Source organism: Juglans regia, chromosome 16, assembly GCF_001411555.2.
Source record: "Juglans regia cultivar Chandler chromosome 16, Walnut 2.0, whole genome shotgun sequence".
NCBI classification, from domain to species: Eukaryota; Viridiplantae; Streptophyta; class Magnoliopsida; order Fagales; family Juglandaceae; genus Juglans; species Juglans regia.
In genome coordinates this window covers 5141198-5159370 of record NC_049916.1, presented here as the reverse complement: position 1 = coordinate 5159370, position 18173 = coordinate 5141198, and the positions used below count along the sequence as shown (strand labels likewise).

Here is an 18173-nt window from a genome sequence, read left to right as displayed (position 1 = left end):
ATAAGTGAGCTCCTTGGGATAAGTTAAGCACAGTCTGGTAAGGGATGTATACATCCGTTTTACAAAAAAATATAAAAGAAAAAAAAACTCATAAATTGATGTTGTTTATTATAATACATTAGATTGTAAAACTCTTCTTATCAAAAAATAGATCTATTGTGTCACAACAAATTATATCAAATTATAAATTTTATTTTTGTGACTTCTTTTCGTGAATCAATGAACAAGTTGTGCCGTCTCTCTTTTCTAATTGAACAGAACTTTTCAAACAAGTGATCGTAGAGAGAAGATTTTGATCACCACACGATTACAATAGCCAAACACAGATCCCCCGCTAGGATGGTCCCACGTGTACAATCACCCCAAACCTTTGCAACTCGCACGTTTTATAGTAGAAATACTTACGCAGTACGCACGTAGACAAAATGACAGTACAGAAGATTGGCACGCGCGCTCAATTCGCTTATATCCTCCGCAGCATTATGGTCTTTTATACAAAAATTCAAACCTGAGCCTCACAATAAATTATAATAATAAAACTGCAAAATATACAAAAATATTTATTTCATTTTCCCTAGAAAATCTTGAGAGAGAACGGCGAGAAAATCTAGAGAGAGAGAGAATATGTATAAAAAACGAAAAATTTAGTTTGGAGTGAGAAACAAAAAAAAGTAGAGAGATAAAGAGAGTTTTCCCTCATTTTAGAGAGAGAGCAAATTTTGGGAGAGAGAGAGAGAGAGGAGCAATTTAAGCTCACACGAAGGTTGATTCTCAGAGACTCGTTTCAACGATTTTTTTCTTCGGATCATAGAGAGAGAAAGTAGAGAGAGAAACAGGGTATACGATTCTTTATTTTATCTGCATTTATTCTTATTTACGCGTAATAAATGGCAAGATATGTATCAGATCCTCTGTAATAATATATAGTAGGAAGCTCATCTGGCTGTGTTCTCTGGAACCTAAAATTTTGGCACAACTTGCTGGGTAGTAATCAGAGTAAAAGTTTCTCTGCAATTACTGAGAAATTTTACAGATTCTTAGGAGTTCGCGTTTGATTGTACCGCCGATTGATCGTTGTGGCGGTGATGGCCGAGCGGAGAGAACGTACTGTGGAGGAGTTGTACAATGCGACCGAGTCGATTGCCGAAGCGGAGGCATGTAAAATTCAAAATTAGGGGTTTTTGGTTTTTTCTAATTGCAATTGTCTTAATTGATTTTGCTTTCGATTTTGAACTCTTTTTTCTGTCAACTTTGTTCTGGGATTGAAATGACATAATTTTCCATGAGCGAATGCAGTGTATTAGTTGGTTTAGGGTTTGTTTGGTTATATACTAGTTTATTAAGGTTTTGGTTCATGAGGAAATTTGTCTGAATTTGGTGTCCTTAATATTTCATGATAGTGCTTTACTTTGGAACATTTCTTTTCCAGCCCAATTTGTTTGTACATCTATGTATGGCTGCAATTATGTCTGAGGTGATGATATTTGACAAGTGTGAAGGTCATCTGCCTATATTTCCATCTTTTGCCTGTCGGGTTTTTGGCTTCTTTTGGCATGAAATTTCTTTTTGGTTGCTACCAGTGTTTTGTTGCTACGTTGGTATAATTATTAGGTGCATTGGAAGCGTTCTCTTTTTGTGGTGATAGCAATTGATGTAATTTGGATATGCTTTTTAGATATCACCAGTCTTGAGAGGGAGTTATCGGATGCAAGGGCCTGTAGATGAGAAAGATCATGATATTGAAAAGAACATGGTGAGATGACAGGCTACTTTATATCTGTTGCTAGTATCTTCTATTTGCTTACCCCCAAAAAGTTTTTATCATCTACTTTGTCTTTTCCTTTTGATGAAGCTTTTCACTTGCTTTAATTTCAACATTGTAGAAATAAGTATTTTTCCGTTTATATGTGTGTGAATACGCCTTACTGGACAAGTGTATATGATTTGTTTATTGAAAGTTGGACAGTTGTTTTGTTCAACACTTTGGATTTTACCACCAGAAAATGCAACTTTTGGCGAACAAAGTACCCAATCTGGGTCTTTTGCCAATTTTCAAAATCCGGCTCACTCCCGGTTACATCTCCTTTGGACAGTCTTCGCCTGCCTAATGATGTAATTTGGTAATACAGAGAGAGTTAAAGGATTCTCCTTGTTGTGTTTTATTTTTTGTAACTTAATCTTTCTTGGTGGATTTTCTATCTTTATCCTTTTCTTTTATGCATCTTATTCTTTCAAATTAACAAATAGAGTTATTATTTTTGTATAATGCGAGGTGCTTCACTCTTCTAGAATTTATTTAGACAATAAGTTACTTGTGCATATGGAGATGAGTGTTACCGATAAAAAAACAGTTGTAGATGAGTGTGGTTATGTAATTTTTAGGTTTTCAACATTTAGGTATGCAATTTTTCCAGTTCTGTGGGCATGTTTAGTTAGGAGTTGTTTGAATAGCGAGATGAGATGGTTTTAGATAAAAGTTGAAAGTTGAATAAAATATTATTAGAATATTATTATTGTTTTGTGATTTGAAAAAGTTGAATTGTTTATTATATTTTGTGTGGGAATTTGTTAGAATTCTTGAAAGAGAATTTTGAAATGTGGTTTTCTATTGTCATATAAGAAAAACGAGAAGTTGTTTGGAAAAGAATTTGAGATATGTTTTGCATTGGGATTTGTAAAAGTGGGTAGGGAGATTTGAAAAGTTGTTTAGATAAAATATTTTTAGAGTAATTTTATTTTTCAAGAAATACAGATATTATGGGATTCCAAAATTTTGGGGTTTCAAAGACATTTAGATTGTAGATGAAAATTTCTCCGGAAAGTTTTTGAAAAATATTGAAAAGTAAAGCCAAACATGTGCATAGACTCTAGGTTTAGCTTAAAGAGAATTGATTGTGTTCATATAATATTCTATAGTGCGTGAGGAATCAGGTGAAGTGGCTTCGAATGTTTGTGTCATGTTACCAAATTCTGAAGAGCTTAATATTCTGTTGTTCTTCCATGCACTTATTATCAAGTATGTAATTAACTTCATGGACTAATAAACTTGTTCTATGTTGTGCTGTGTTTCACTTTGTCTTGCTGTTGACAGGGAGAAGATGAATTAGCATTTCGACTTTGTGACTATTTGGATACAATGACTTATTTATTTTTAAAACAAGTACTAAATGGTGAACCCTAGGCTTACACCATACCCAATCCAGGAACACGTGTAACCGAATCACAATTACCAAGTCAAACATGACTTATATTTAACTTTTTATACAACTTATATATTTTATCTATGGTATGCTATGTCATCTGATTGGGGCATGAGTTCAATGTAAGTTAGCTGAACCAAAAGGCATCTAATTGGTGCATGAGCTACTAGGCCTTAGAATGTTTATGTGATGTATATTGTTTTTGGATGGTAGAACCAGAAAGTCAACATTTTATTGTGGTTTCTTTCTGCCTTTCTTCCTCAGTTATTGCTTTGGTTTTTATCAGGCATGTTCTCGACCTGAAACAAAATTTGGGAAGTGTACCATGAGTAAGAGGGGTCATATGAGAGGCGAGTCTGGGACTTGTAATGTGTGCTTCGCTCCTTGCTCATCTTGTCTGCATCTGAACCGAGCTCTGATGGGGTCAAAGACTGAGGAGTTTTCTGATGAAAGCTGTCGTGTAAATGCTACTAGTCAGTATTCTCTAAATGAGAGTGGTCCCTTATCTTCTATTAAGAGTAGAGCATCTGATTGCTTACAGCATACCACCAGTGAAACCAGTAACATGCTCAGTGCTAATTCCGGTTATGATTCTTTCTGTGAAAATGCTGATAGTAAAGCAACCTTAAGGTCTTCTGTGATATCTGATGCCTCAGAAGATCTTGAGATGCTTCCAAAGCTGGCTTCTGGAGGAAGTAGCTCAGATGATCAAATTTCGTCCAAAGCACAGTGTGCTTTGGATAAGAGAATCTTCTCAAATAAGTTTGAGGAAATTAAATCAGAAGGTCATGATGATAACATTTCATGTGTGAGTGGAGCGAATGATGCGAATGTAGCAATTAGTAATCACAACAGGAATATCAGTAGTAAAGCTATAGTTGGTACTTTAGGTCCAGAGGGATCATGCAAGGCAACTCAATTCAACAAGTTTGGCTCATTAGAGTTCCCTATTTCGAAAGATGCAGATGGTAGCAGTAGTACACCGAAGGTGCGCAGTCCATACTCCCATTCTCATAGTGGTATATCTCTTTCTTGCAATACAAATTTTATGGATTTGGAAAATAATCCACCCTCTCATATTCAGGATAAAGTTCTGGAGTGCTCTATGGAACATACCAATTTGTCATTGATTAAAGAGGCAGCGTCCGACATTGTTTCTGTCCAGAAATCTTTTGCAAATAAAGGTGGCCATATTTGTGGCAGTTCTGAGGTTTCCATGAAAAAATTTCCGAAGTCCGAAGCAGAGGCGGACTCACCAGAAGAAACTTTGAAAACTTTAGGTGAGGATGAGCACAATGTCAGGTCCATGGAATTGGTTAAGTTACCTGACATGCATGAGCCTCCTTTGCAATCTGTTTCTGGGGATGGAAGTGATGAGTCTGACATTGTGGAGCAAGATGTGCGTATTATTTTTGCCTTCTCTCCCTCCCTTTTTTCTTCCTAATTTGATTTTTTTTTTCTGTTTTTTGTTTATAATCATTTGACTTTACCTGTAGGTCCTTGCCCTCTTTTCCACAATGCATCCTGGCTATCCTTGGGTGTTTTTCTAGATAGTTTGAAACCGGAATTCAGATAAATATCATTGCATGAGTGCATTTGATTGCTTACTTACTGTAACAAGAATGCGGCTTATGTTGTGATTCCCATGAATGTGAATACAGTTGTACTTCTACTAATTTCAGGTGCTATGCTTAGAAATCATAACTCTCCTTGAGTGGGTATCTCAAATGTGATTGATGTTATGGAAATGGATCTTCTTATTGTGAAATGAATAAAATAGAAAACAACTCCTAGGAATTATTTACATTATGCTGAAGAAAAGAAGGGATTTTTCTAAAGGTTACGGTTAGGTATTGGCCTTGGATCCCTAGATGGGCTAATTTAGTACATGATATTTTTTTAAGAGAAGTTGGGGCTTACCTGCTCCTTGTACTCTCTCTCTCTCTCTCTCCTGCCCCACTTTTTTTGCCAGTAATTATCTTTTTCTGTTGCATTATTTTTCCCTTTGATGGAAGAACCCCCCTTACTCTTTGATATTTGCTCTTAATGTTGAAATCATTGTTTTAGCTAGAAAATCAACATCTTGCTGATTTAATATGTTGGAAACAGGTAAAAGTATGTGATATTTGTGGGGATGAAGGTCGTGAGAATTTACTTGCGATATGTAGTAGGTGCAGTGATGGTGCAGAGCACACGTAAGCATAAAAAACCTATAAACCCTCTTGGTTGACCTTTTTTGTTAGTTGCTTATACTGTTTTGATATATAAGTTTGTGATAAGCATGATTCTGAACACTGTTGATATCAATCAGCTATTGCATGCGTGAAATGCTCCAAAAACTTCCTGAAGGTGATTGGCTGTGTGAAGAATGCAAGTCTGCTGAGGAATCTGAAAATCAGAAGCAAGGTAAAGCTTAAATAACCAGATTGAATGGAAAAGAGAAGGAGAGAACATGGACACCGTACATGGTCTGTTTTAAATATTCTCTAATCTCAGTTTTAAATTGAATTTGAAGGTTCAGAAGTTGAGGGAAAACGAACAAAGAAAGTCATTTCAAGTACACATATTTCTGGCAAGAGGCATGCAGAGAATATGGAAGTAGCTTCAGCAAAGCCCTCAAGCCCCAGCAGAATAGTTATAGGATCACCAAAGCCCTCAAGTCCCAGCAGAATAGTTATAGGATCACCAAAGCCCTCAAGTCCCAGCAGAATAGTTACAGGATCACCAAAGCCATCAAGTCCCAGCAGAGTAGTTGAACTATCTCGAACTTCATCATCCAAGAGCTTAGATAAGGGAAAAGTAAAGTCTGCTGATCAAACATCTTTTTCCAATCACTCCTGTAATGATACTTTTGAAACTGCACGCTCTTCTATGACTGGTCCACAGCTTCAAACTCCCAAGGGTAAGCAAATAGATTATGCTAGTGGGAACATTGCCCCCCTCCCTCTCTCTATGTATATGGTATATCATTACCTGTGCAAAAGCTATGGGTCACTCATTGTACGCGTACCTTTACTTGAGTTTTTTAATGATTTATTATCTTAAGCAACAATTGATTATTTTTCCATGTACAGGTACTTTTGTAAAATCCAATTCATTCAACACCTTAAATTACAAAACAAACGTTAAACTTGTAGATGAAGACTTTCCTCAAAAGCAGAAGGGTGCTAGAGAACATACCTCCATTGAGACGAATGACGGGTGTGCCCGAAGGATAAGCAAATCTATATCATTTAAATCTGCAAACTCAGGACGTACAAATGCTGCTGAATCAAAAGTTAAAATGCTTTCATCTAAATTTACTGATGTTCAAGATCTAAAAGGATCGAAACAAGCAAAAGAACGCGGTACACTTGAAAGAAAAAATTTTTGTAAACAGGATCGTCCTATGGTCAGTTCAACGACAACTAGTTCCACTGTTTCAACACCTAAGGTTGACCAAAAGCTCACGTCTCGTGGTGAAACCAGTCTGCCTTCATATTTAAGCAACAACCGAGAGTCAAAGGCTGTCCAGTCTGATGGGAAATTAAGTTTATCAAAAGTTCACAGCAGTCTAGGTCGTAAAGGTGTAGAAATTCCAGTTACTTCAGGTGCGATCTTGCCTTCTTCCTGAAGGGACTGCTAATTCCATATCAATTTCTTTTACGCTTATTGTTTCTCTGATGCTTTTTTATGTGGTTAGTCTACTTTTCTTTTGTTGATCAAGTGAAGCCAAGATGATATTTTTGTGTTTGCTTAATGCAGTTGGAGCTTCATCTATTAGTGGGATGTGCAGTTCTGCTGCTGAACAAAAGTTGAATCAAGTTACTGTTAAGGATGAACCCTTATCCACTCATTCTTTGAATGCTGGGAGACCATCCAATTATGCTGATGGAACTGTGCAAGATGGCTTGCCTCAGTCACAGGAGATAACAAATCAATGTGAGAAAACTAGGGAGGGCAGTACTCGCACAAGGCCTACTGCTACAAGTGCCTCCAAAAGTGTTTTCTGTCAAAAATGTAAAGATACTGGGCATGCTGCAGAGTTCTGCACAATGAGTATGCTGCAGGCTTCTACTACAGATGCATCTGCCGCAAGAAGTTCTAAAGGGGAAAAGCATGAAGGCAATAAGTTGAAAGCTGCAATTCATGCTGCTTTGCTGAGAAGGCCTGAAATTTACAGGAAGAAAGGAGTACTTGATCAACCTGATGACTTGTCCGTGTCAAACACAGACTTGAATTACAAAATAGCTTCTCCGGATCAATTATTGGTTTCGAATAAATCCAAGGACATTGTCTCGTCTGAAGGAAGTCATGAGAAGCTAGCTATTCTTGGGAGTTCTATCTCGGACTCTTCTAAACAGGTTACCACCAATACTTTGAAGCAGTCTGCTTCAAACCAAACTGATGCTTTTTTTTCCAAACTGGGGGACTCATATTCAACCATTGTTTCTGTTGGAAAGCCTACAGTAACAGATTTCTCTTGTCAGGCTTCTATAACGTCTGTTCTCCTGAAGACGTCAATCGTTCCTGAATATGAATCTATCTGGCAGTAAGATTCATATACATATCTGTAAATCATGTATCTGCCTGTTGCTGAGAAAGCGTTTGTCACCATCATTTGTTTTCATTTTCTATGTCACTCATATATTGCTTTTCGAAAATGGTCTTCTAGATAAGAGTTTGTGATTCATATGCAGGGGACGTTTTGAATTGCACAGAGGTGGAAAACTTCTGGAATTATGTGATGGAGTTCAAGCACATCTATCAACTTGTGCATCACCTAAAGTTCTCGAAGTGGTGAACAAGTTTCCCCACAAAATTTCCCTACATGAAGTACCTCGCTTTAGCACCTGGCCATCCCAGTTTTATGAAAGTGGTGCTAAAGAAGATAACATTGCTCTATACTTCTTTGCAAAAGATCACGGGAGGTATGCATATGTAATAATATTTATTAATAATTGAAGTGGTACTCTTTATGCATGTCTCTTGTTTCTTATTGTGATAATAATTTTTTCTGTTGCTTGTGGTACAGTTATGAGAGAAACTACAAGAGCCTGTTGGATAATATGATCAAGAACGATTTAGCCCTGAAAGGAAACTTTGAAGGCATTGAACTTTTAATATTTCCGTCCAACCAACTTCCTGAGAAGTCACAGCGTAAGGATCAAATAGAAATTTTATCACCAGGACACATTGTAGTATCTTGTAACAATAACACTATGATAGGCTTCTGGGGTTTACTAGAGTTTTACACTAATTTGAGGCTTGACAACTAGTTTGCTGATGTTGCATGGCCTGTACCATGAGCATCATAACAAATACGAAGACTGACTATGACACAGTATGGATAGACAGATTCTGTGACTGCAGGACAAGTGGAATCATATATGTTGATGATATGTCAATATATATTCACCCACACCTAAACAGCACTGGATATGGTGCAGGTTACTAATATGGATGTCTATGCTGTGACTCCTTAAATATGGATATCGACAGGAGATACAGAGATATACCTTTTATTGTATTAGTAAATTGATATTTATTTGCTGCCGGGCACTCCTGATTCTCCAGGAGACCCTTAAATTAGAAACCCTAACATTTAGAATGTTTGACCAGAATGAATAACGCTAGAGGTACACAGAAAGGCAAATGAGAACAATAAGTCCATTTAATTTGATAATCAAATATATTCCTAGGATAGTGTATACTTAAAAATAAATCCATCTGTTAATCTTGTTGATTATTTTTTGTAAGTGTTAATCTTGCTTTTTTATCGAGCCTCTTGATTTGTTCTTTTATAAGTTGAGCCTCTTGAATTTTGCATGTACCATTCTTATCCTTTTTACTTGCAAGATTATTGTTGTTCTATATTTTGCCTAAAAAAACAACTAAGATTATTGTCTTTTTGGCAAAAATTTTGCAAATATTTGATTTTCCATTAGGTTTGAATTAATCAAGTTAGCTTAAGCGTAATGGCTTGTGGTCTACATGCCTAGGGGTGAAAATATTTCCTTTTCCTTTCCTCATTGTGCACGAGTACATAGTACCATGTCTATGAATGACATTTCTGCTGAAATTTGTTCTGGTATTGGCAGGTTGGAATATGTTGTTTTTTCTATGGGGTGTGTTCAGGGGAAAGAGGGTGGATTATACTGATTCGACAAAGAAGTTACATATTCCCAGTTTGAATGTGGTACCACTGGACAAAGATGTTCCCCCTGCTGTTGTGACCATGTCCGAGAAGCTATGTTCACCAAGGTGTATGGATGAAGAATTACCAGGGTGTGACAGATCTTGCAATACGGTCATAACATCCAATGCTAATCAGACTAGTGCCACAGTAAGTGGGAATTATGATAATCCTGTAACTTCCATTGAACAGGTGTGTTCAGGATACCAAGAAAATTCGGAGCAGCATGATAGTAAACTTGACTCCAAATCCATTTCAAAGATAGGAGCAAGCAGTGTGCAGTTAGGCCCAGAAATGAGACGTAGCAGTGCATCCTCGGTAACTTTGATTTCCTCCCAAATTCATGGAAGGATGTGAACATGCATATTCTCAAACTTTCAAAAAAGATTAAACTCTCTCTCTCTCTCTCTCTCTCTCTCTCTCTCTCACGGACACACACACGCATGCAGACTGTTGCTCATATATTGAGACACTCACATACATTTTTTTCCTCCTCTGTTACCTCTTGCAGCTCTTTCAATTTTTAGGCTTCGTTTAGCTTTGGTTAATTGAAAAAGAAAGCCCTCATACTTTTCAAGATATTGCTACTTAAAAAGAGTCGCAATTTGACCTTGAGATTCCAGTTTTTAATTTGATAAATTTGTGACATTAATTTAACCTAAATTTGAGGCCTCTATAAATAGAAGTATTGTCATGTGGATGCCCAGTCTAACGCTTCTTTCACGTGTAGAGAAAAGGGTAAAAACCATGATAAATATAAAAGCAAAAAAAAAAAAAAAGGGATGAAAAAAAGGTGGGGGGATCTGGAAACCATGGGGAGGGGGGATCCCATCCCTCCTTACGTGGCATGGGGTGCCCCGGTTACTACATCTGTTTTTTCTTTTTTCCTTCGTTTTGTATTATTGCTTTTGGTTTATTTTTTCCCCATGGATTTGAGTGGGGTTTACATTAGCAACTGTAGAATCAATTTCAACGGAGGGCCCAACAAAGGTCTCTGATTGGAATTGAGCTAAACTGGAGTCTCAAGTTTATCTAGCTGAAAGCTGAGGTTTTGAGGCCAAAATCATGGAAACCACAATGGATTGTGGTTTTTCCCCCTGTATTTCCTTCTATTTTTTATTTGTTGTTACTAGCAAGTAGTTTAGTGGCTTTTCTGACAAATATACAGACTGATGGAGACGTGCACACAGTAGTATATCCTGTATGAATATGAACATATGGAAAACAGTAATTTGCACTCTCACCAGTAAGGACTGTAAGGTTACAAGTAAGCGCAAATTTCAGCCAAGTTTAGCCTTGATTCGTTTTTTTATGGCTTTTCTTGCTGTTGGTTAAAGTCCAGTGAGCCTTCTTATTCTTAAACTTTATATTGATATGAGCCAGATTGCTTGTTTTGTCAGTTCTTTTTAGTTGAAAGCTTATGGTCTTGAGAATTTAATAATTCTTGTATGTCGACACATGAGAGAGAGAGAGAGAGAGAGAGAGAGAGAGGGAGGGAGGGAGGGAGGGAGGGGGGAGAAAAAACTATCTTAGGTGGACACATCTAGTTAATTATATGCATTAGGAAATAAATCCTGCAAATGATTCCCTTATTCTGTGTTAAATTTGTAGCTTTAACTCTTATTCAACTTAATTTCAATCACGATCTCCTCTTAGTCATGCACACTGGTTTCTGTGATGCATATTAAAGTTCTTTCTTAATGCAGAAAGAGCTGATTCTTCCGGACAGAGTGGAGGCAGAGCTTGAAACCTCAATTCAGGTGTCAGAAAAGAGTGGCTCCAACAATGGTGACAAGGTAGCAATGCATTGGGACAATTCTTCTCATAGAGAAAATAAGACGTCTTTGAAAATTCTTCCCCTTAGCCATAAGGAGGTAGGTGTCTTGGGGAATGTTCAGGATAGAATGAATGGAGTCCAGGATCAAGTTAAATTTGAGAGGGAACTGATGGGAGATGTTGGGTATGTGGATAGGGAGGCAGCTATGGAGAGAGACATGACCAATCACAGGAAACGCCCCTACTCGGATCTTTCAGAGATGCCTCCCCAGACTTCTGGCATGAGTCAGAGCATGCCCTGGAATGAAGCAAGTAGAATGATGGTTGATGGAGGAAGCGATGATAAAAGGCTGAAGACAGGTTTTGGTGTTATGTTTGGACATAAAATTTCTACGGGTAGAAATTCTGGGAGTGATAAATTTACGTCTCAAACAATTGATCCTGGTCCCTGTTCCTCCGTTGAGAAGAAATATGACGAACCTTGTGATGAGAAAGTTATTTTAGAGGATTTGGGAAATCATGAAAGGTACTTTTTTCCTGTGGATTCACATCAAGCAAGGGATTTTCGATCCAGGGAGAATTCAATGCCCTGGGAAAAGCTCTCACCTGATGATGATGATAAATTACATGATGGGGTTCCAAATCTTGAGCTTGCTTTAGGGGCTGAGACGAAGCCGGCAAGTAAAGGAATGCTGCCTTTCTTTGTTGGGGAAGTAGGCAGCAAAAATAACCAAGATAAGCCCCCGAATAAGGCAAAGGAGCAGGATGAGGATGATGTCTCTGCATCCCTCTCCCTTTCTCTCTCGTTCCCATTCCAAGACAAAGAACTGACTGTAAAACCTGTTTCGAAAACGGAGCAGCCCCTGCCCGAAAGAAACAATTTGAGTAACTCGAGGCTGCTTTTCGGGGGCTTCCGGGGCAAATAGAACAGCGGCAATGTTAGCATTATGTACATTATAGTGCCCCACATGGTTGGGGTGAATGTGTACTGGATCGTGCACGCTGATCTCCCAGGGCATCATAGGTGAAACCTATTTTCCATATGTTCATACCAATACAGGATTTACCATTTTTTTTTTTGTCATTTTGGTTAATTTCTTGTCTGTTTTTCTTGAGTGCATACCTACGACTATCTGTATATAAAGAGAATGATAGCAGGCAGACTTATCGAAATGTCAGTAGGACTTTGCAAACCAACGTGTTCATCGAAAGGTTTTCGTGTCATTCCTCATCCTTTCTCATTATGTCATTTTAACCAAACTTTTCTTGATTCAGTTCTCGAACCTTACACACCTTGATTGTAGTAATTTTTCAAGGTGTCAGGTTTGCATGCAAGGGTTGAAATTGAAAATAAAAAGGTTGAACCCTTGGAGTTGGCTCAACTGGTAAGCTTCTTGGCCCTGTGCTCCCTTTAGATCTAAGTTTCGAATCGTTGGGTGCTAACAACTTCTAGGGGTCGAATCTTCGAACCGTTGGATTCAACAAGTGATTTACCTCATTTGCATGATGAGAAAATGCATTACATGAGAGTCTAGGCCCTAACTCATCATTAATAATAAATAAAAAGGTGCAGTACTGCAGTATATAGTTAACATGTTGAATTAGAAAACAAAAATGCTTGGGGGACTGATAAACTGGACTCCTAAGTAGATTGATACATGTATCTTTTTTAAAAAATTCAAATATGTTAACGGAGGAATATTTGTAGATATTATTAAAACTTGTCTCTCTCTTTCTAAAACTCTCTCCCTTCTCTCTAAACTCCCAAACACTAGATCCGGCTGTTGGGGGTGGAAGCTTGGGGGACCGATAAACTGGACTCCTAAGTAGATTTATACATGTTTTTTTAAAAAAAAACTCAAATAAGTTAATGGAGGCATATTTGTAGATATTATTAAAACTTGTCTCTCTCTTTCTAAAACGTTCTCCCTTCTCTCTAAACTCCCAAACATTAGATCCGGCTAAAGGGGGTGGAAGCTTAAGCTCCTTCCCCCCTCCTTCCTTTCCCCCATCCTCTCTCCTCTGTCTGTTTTCTTTTCTTGTGTAGTGTTTTGATTTTTGTTTTTGTGTTTTTTTAGGCCAAATAAGGGAGGATCGTCGTTCGGGACTTTTCGACGCCCATTAGCTAACATGCGCCCCACTTGGATGATGCCCACTCGCCAATCTTCACGTTTACCAAACGCGACGCCAATTGGAGTGGAGCGTAACCACACGCGCGAGGGGAAGTTTCGTAGCTCGTCGGCGCGTGGCCCTCACGTGCCACTGAGGAGCCTTCTGCCGATGCAATACTTGGCTTTTTTAGGACCTCTAACTCTGGGACTTCAAAGATCGACTGTCGGCTTTCCTCCTAGAGTGGGGCATGTCTTACACACGCCACTCATGCCGCTTTGTGCTCTGTCCCTCCATTTTCTTAGTGTTTTTGTTCATTTTCTTCTTTTTGACTCGAGTGAGGTGTTGAGCCGTTAGATCAGAAGCAATCTGGGGCAAGGGCTGGTCGAGAGTGGTGGGCGATGCTACAGCCGGCCTACGCAGTGGAGGCTAATGTTCGTGCGAGAGCTGGGTGCTCTTGCCGTCTAGGCTCGTGAAGCCGATACTTGCGGTGGGCGTGCCGTCTGGGCTCATGTCGGTGCTTGTGGTTCTGTGGTTCTGTTGTTTTTGTTGTTTTATATTGTAGTTTTTGTTGTTTAGTTATTAATAAATAAGAAATAGGCTATTGGACTTGGTGTCCATAGCAGCAGTATCTCGTACTCCTCCTCCCTGAGAGGATGGAGGGGGCTATTCAGTTTTGTTTTTATAGAGCGCTTTCTCTGTTAGGAGAGAGTTGTTGAGAAGTTAAGACAATATCAGCCAAAATGTGTGCGGGGATGCCCCAGAGTAGATGCGTAGTTTATCTTATAGTCTGGGTTTTTCTTGTATTGATAAGTCAAAGTTGTAACTTCGGTTCATTGAATGAAAGGAAGTCTGTTTCCATAAAAAAACAAAAAACTTAATAACTAAATAAGTGGTTATTAGTGAATTTATATATATATATATATTGTAAAAAAATATTTAAAGATATTTAAAAAATATGTAAAAGAAAAATTCAAGAGTTAATTACACTTTACCCCCTCGAACTTTCACTCAATTCATAATGTGCCTCCGAAACTAATAATTGCATCAAAGTGGACCCTCGAACTTTCAAAACTTCCCAATCCACCCCTTCCATCTACCATCAGCGTTAAATCTAACGGAAATTCACAACACGTGCTACTATGTGCATAACATTCACTGTAAAGATGTAATTTTCATCTAATTTATTATCATTGACCATAAAAAATATAAAATAATATATGCTATCAATTAATAATAAATCATAAATCATTAAATAATTTTTTTTATTAATTTATATATGGTTAATGAATATCAAATAATTTCATTGTATATATATATATTATTCATACTTGCTTGCAACTTAGGTATAAAATAACTTTATATATTGTTAATGATTAATGATTTATTATTAATTGATAACATATATTATTTTATATTTTATATGGTCAATGATAATAAATTAGATGAAAATTATATCTTTACAGTAAATTTCTGTTAAATTTGACGCTGCTAGTAGACGGAAGGTGGGGATTGAGAAGTTTTGAAAGTCTGAGGGTCCACTTTGATGTAATTATTAGTTTTGAAAGTACATTACGAATTGAGTAAAAATTTAAGGAGACAAAGGGTAATTAACCTAAAATTCAAATGATCGGTTCAAACAATCGTACCTTTTATCGGTACAATAGCAAGATCCATAATAAAAAAGGTGCATTATACACTTTTTTTTTTTTTTTTTAAGCAAGTTGCATTAAAAAAAAGAGAAACATCATACAATGTAGTCTTGGAAACTGGAAATTACTGAAATATAACATTGTTGGGAGGGTCTTTCCCACTATGGAATTGTAGCAGTGACAGAGTAATTTGGATTTGTGGGATATTGCCAAAGGCTTGCATTGTCGCGGCCCACTGTGCTAAGTTATGCGTGCATCGATTTTGTGATCGATGCATTTTCTTCGCCTTCCATTCCTTGAATGACTCTAGGTGATGTCTGATGTCGTTGATTATTGGGCTCATGATCCATTCTTGGATTGGGGAGGTGTTTAACATTGCTTGGATAGTGACTTTAGAGTCGCCCTCTAAAATTATTCTTTCTAGCTTCAGCTTCTTTGCTTCTTTAATGGCCATTAAGGCTGTAGATGCTTCTCCGACATTGGAGCTTACCTTGCTGATGAGATCGGTTTTTGCAAATAATAACTCCCCATTGTCCACCCAACAAAGAGATGCAAGAATAGATCCTTCATTTTTTGTGGCCAGATCGAATGTGATGAGTTGGTATCCATCAAGTTGTCTTTCTTCAAATTCTTCAATCTGATTTTCTTGGTCTGCCCATGCTCTTGTGTGCTGTTTAGCAAGCTTAAAAACAGATTCTACATACACAGAAAAGGAGGGTGTTGCGTAATCATGTTCAAGCTTATTCCTTATGAACCAAAGGTGATCTATTGCAACGGTAGCAAAAATCTGGAAATCATGTTTCTCTTCTTCAGGTATTTTTAGATTGGGGGATGGATTAATGATGATGCTAATCCAATTGGATATCGGTTGGCTTACAAAGTAGAAGGTATTAATCAGCCACTTAGAATGTCTCCACATTACTCTAGAGAAAATGCAATTGAGGAAGAGATGAGGGAGATCTTCAAGTTCAGCTTTGCATAGGGGGCATCGGATTTGATCTTCATCTAGGGGAATAACTGTGCTGATCATGATTTTTGTAAGGAGGATATTATGGCTAATTTTCCAAAGAAGCATTTTTAGTCTATCCTGAATCTTCATCTTCTAGAGGATCTTCCAATTGATGGGTAGGCTACTAGTAGGAGAAATGCCATTCTGATGAACCAAGGCTCTATAGGCTGATTTTACAAAAAAGTTCTCAGAAGCATGATGGAGCCATTTGGTCTTGTCAGGAATGTGTTGGAAGTTATGGTTGGCTAAGGGAGTTTTTAGGATTTCTCTGGTGGTATTTACTGAGAAGAGGGCATTCAAGAGAAGGGTGTTCCAACGCCTTGGCTCTTCTAAGATGAGCTCCGAAATAGTCATGGAGTGGTCAACAATATTATTTGTCAGATGCGGTTGAGGTGTACTGGTTGGCAGAGTGGGAATCTAGGGATCAATCCAAACTCTTGTGGTGGCTCCGTTATCGATCTGATAACACATACTGGCCCTTAAGAAGTCTCTTTGTTTTAAGAGACTTTTCCAACACCTGGAGTCCGTTTGCTTGGGGAATACATCTAGAAAGGAATTTGATCTTAGGTATTTCTTAGAAAGGGCTTCTTTCCAAAGGCTGGTAGATCCATTGATGAAAGTCCAAGCTAATTTGGAAATAAGAGCTGAATTGAAGATGAAAGTCTACTTAAAACCAAGACCACCCATGGATTTAGGTAGACAAATCGAATTCCAAGACTTTGGGGTAAACTTCTTTTTTTGTTTGTCTTCATACCCCCACCAGAACCTCCTTAACAAAGTATCAATTTTTTTTTGCCATTTCCTTAGGGAAGAGAAAGGTGGACATGGCAAAAGAGGGTAAAGAGCTTGCCACCGATCTGATGAGGATAGATTTTGATGCCTGGGAAAAAATTTTTGTTTTCCAACCATGAAGTTTGACTTGGATTTTCTTGATAAGTTCAGATAGGAATCTCTTCTTTTCAACACCATTGGTGAGGGGCAGGCCCAAATATTTAGAGTTTGGAGGTGAAGTTCTGAAGTCAAAGAAATTTTTAACATCATTGCTAGAGTCCGGATTGATGTTTGCACTGAAATGAAGAGATGATTTCTTATTGTTGATATTTTGCCCTGACCATGAATTATAGGTGGTAATACAATTTGCAAATGCTTGGGCATTTTGAGAATTGATCGTACCAAAAAAGAACAGATCATCAGCAAAGAGCAAATTGGAGATGAAGGGTCCCTCTCTTGACAATTTTATGCCTCTAAAGCAGCCAAGGTTTTCTTTATGGATGATGAGTCTAGAGAGCACTTCAGTGCCAAGAATGAAAAGAAAAGGAGATAAGGGATCTCCCTGTCTTAAACCTCTCAAAGGTTGAAAGAAACCATATGGGGACCCATTGATAATGATTGAATAGGAGACAATAGAAATGCATTCTTTAATCCAATGAATCCATTTATGATTGAAACCAATGTGATGAAGAACATCCAGAATTAATGTCCATTCCATAGAGTCAAAAGTTTTAGCCATATCAATTTTGATAGCCATAATACAAGTTCTGGTTTTTTTTTTTTTTTTTTATAAGGTGAAAAATCTCTTGAGCCAAGATCGTGTTTTCTTGAATGAGTCCACTTGGCAAGAAAGCAGATTGATAAGGGGAAATGATGCTTGGCAAAATAGTTTTAAACCTATTGGCGAGGATTTTTACTATAATCTTATAGCAGAAAGGCTAATAGGTCTAAATTGTTTGATGTCATTTGGATTTTCCACCTTGGAATCAAAACTAAATTGGTATGATTGAGCTTTTTTAGGAGTTTTCCTTGAATGAAGAAGCCTTTTACAGTGGCCAGAATGTCAGATTTGATGATTTCCCAAATTTTTTTGTAAAAAAGGCTCGTGAAACCATCGGGACCTAGAGCTTTCGAGAAGGGAAGAGCTTTAACAAGAAGGGAAATTTCCTCATCAGAAGGAATATGGCAAAGGAAATCATTTCAGCATCAGTGAATTTTCTTGGAAAATGATGATCCAGATCTACAAGTGGTATAGGATTGGAAGAGGTCAATGTGTTTTGAAAATTATCCAGAATGGTAGTGGAGATAATGGATGGATCAGAAGACCATTGATTTCTTCCCATTTTAAGACTTTCAATATTGTTACTTCTACGTCTGATCACAGTACAAGCATGAAAGAATTTAGTGTTTAAATCCGTAGTGGTGAGCCAAGTCACTCTGGATTTTTGATTCTAGAGAGATTCTTCCCTAAGACGGAGTTC

The 18173-nt window shown here is 37.7% G+C and overlaps 1 protein-coding gene across 8 annotated transcripts; it reads left to right on the top strand.

Moving 5' to 3' along the window:
• The first annotated feature begins 633 nt into the window (after positions 1-633).
• LOC109004448 lies at positions 634-12502 on the top strand. 8 transcript variants are annotated; one of them, XM_018983025.2, is made up of 15 exons: positions 634-1154; positions 1676-1753; positions 3487-4188; positions 4285-4599; positions 5310-5395; positions 5512-5606; positions 5716-5841; positions 5881-6102; positions 6275-6790; positions 6945-7731; positions 7880-8110; positions 8215-8339; positions 9281-9693; positions 11082-12363; positions 12475-12502. In XM_018983025.2, the coding sequence occupies exons 1-14, from the start codon at positions 1086-1088 to the stop codon at positions 12075-12077; spliced, it is 4761 nt and encodes a 1586-aa protein (XP_018838570.1). In that variant the 5' UTR covers positions 634-1085; the 3' UTR covers positions 12078-12363; positions 12475-12502. The 8 variants fall into 8 exon arrangements, with proteins under 8 accessions (XP_018838570.1, XP_018838598.1, XP_035542765.1 ...); XM_018983053.2 differs by having other exon boundaries at positions 635-1154; positions 5716-6102; positions 6945-7543; positions 7670-7731; XM_035686872.1 differs by having other exon boundaries at positions 635-1154; positions 5716-6102; positions 6945-7543; positions 7643-7731.
• Positions 12503-18173: the final 5671 nt, after the last annotated feature.

Bases quoted from the DNA above. Each gene is read 5' to 3' on its own strand.
- LOC109004448 (XM_018982999.2), top strand. From the start codon at position 1,086: ATGGCCGAGCGGAGAGAACGTACTGTGGAGGAGTTGTACAATGCGACC. The intron at 6,791-6,944 runs GTGCGATCTTGC...TGCTTAATGCAG, and splicing joins AGAAATTCCAGTTACTTCAG to TTGGAGCTTCATCTATTAGT. The intron at 7,732-7,879 runs GTAAGATTCATA...ATTCATATGCAG, and splicing joins GAATATGAATCTATCTGGCA to GGGACGTTTTGAATTGCACA.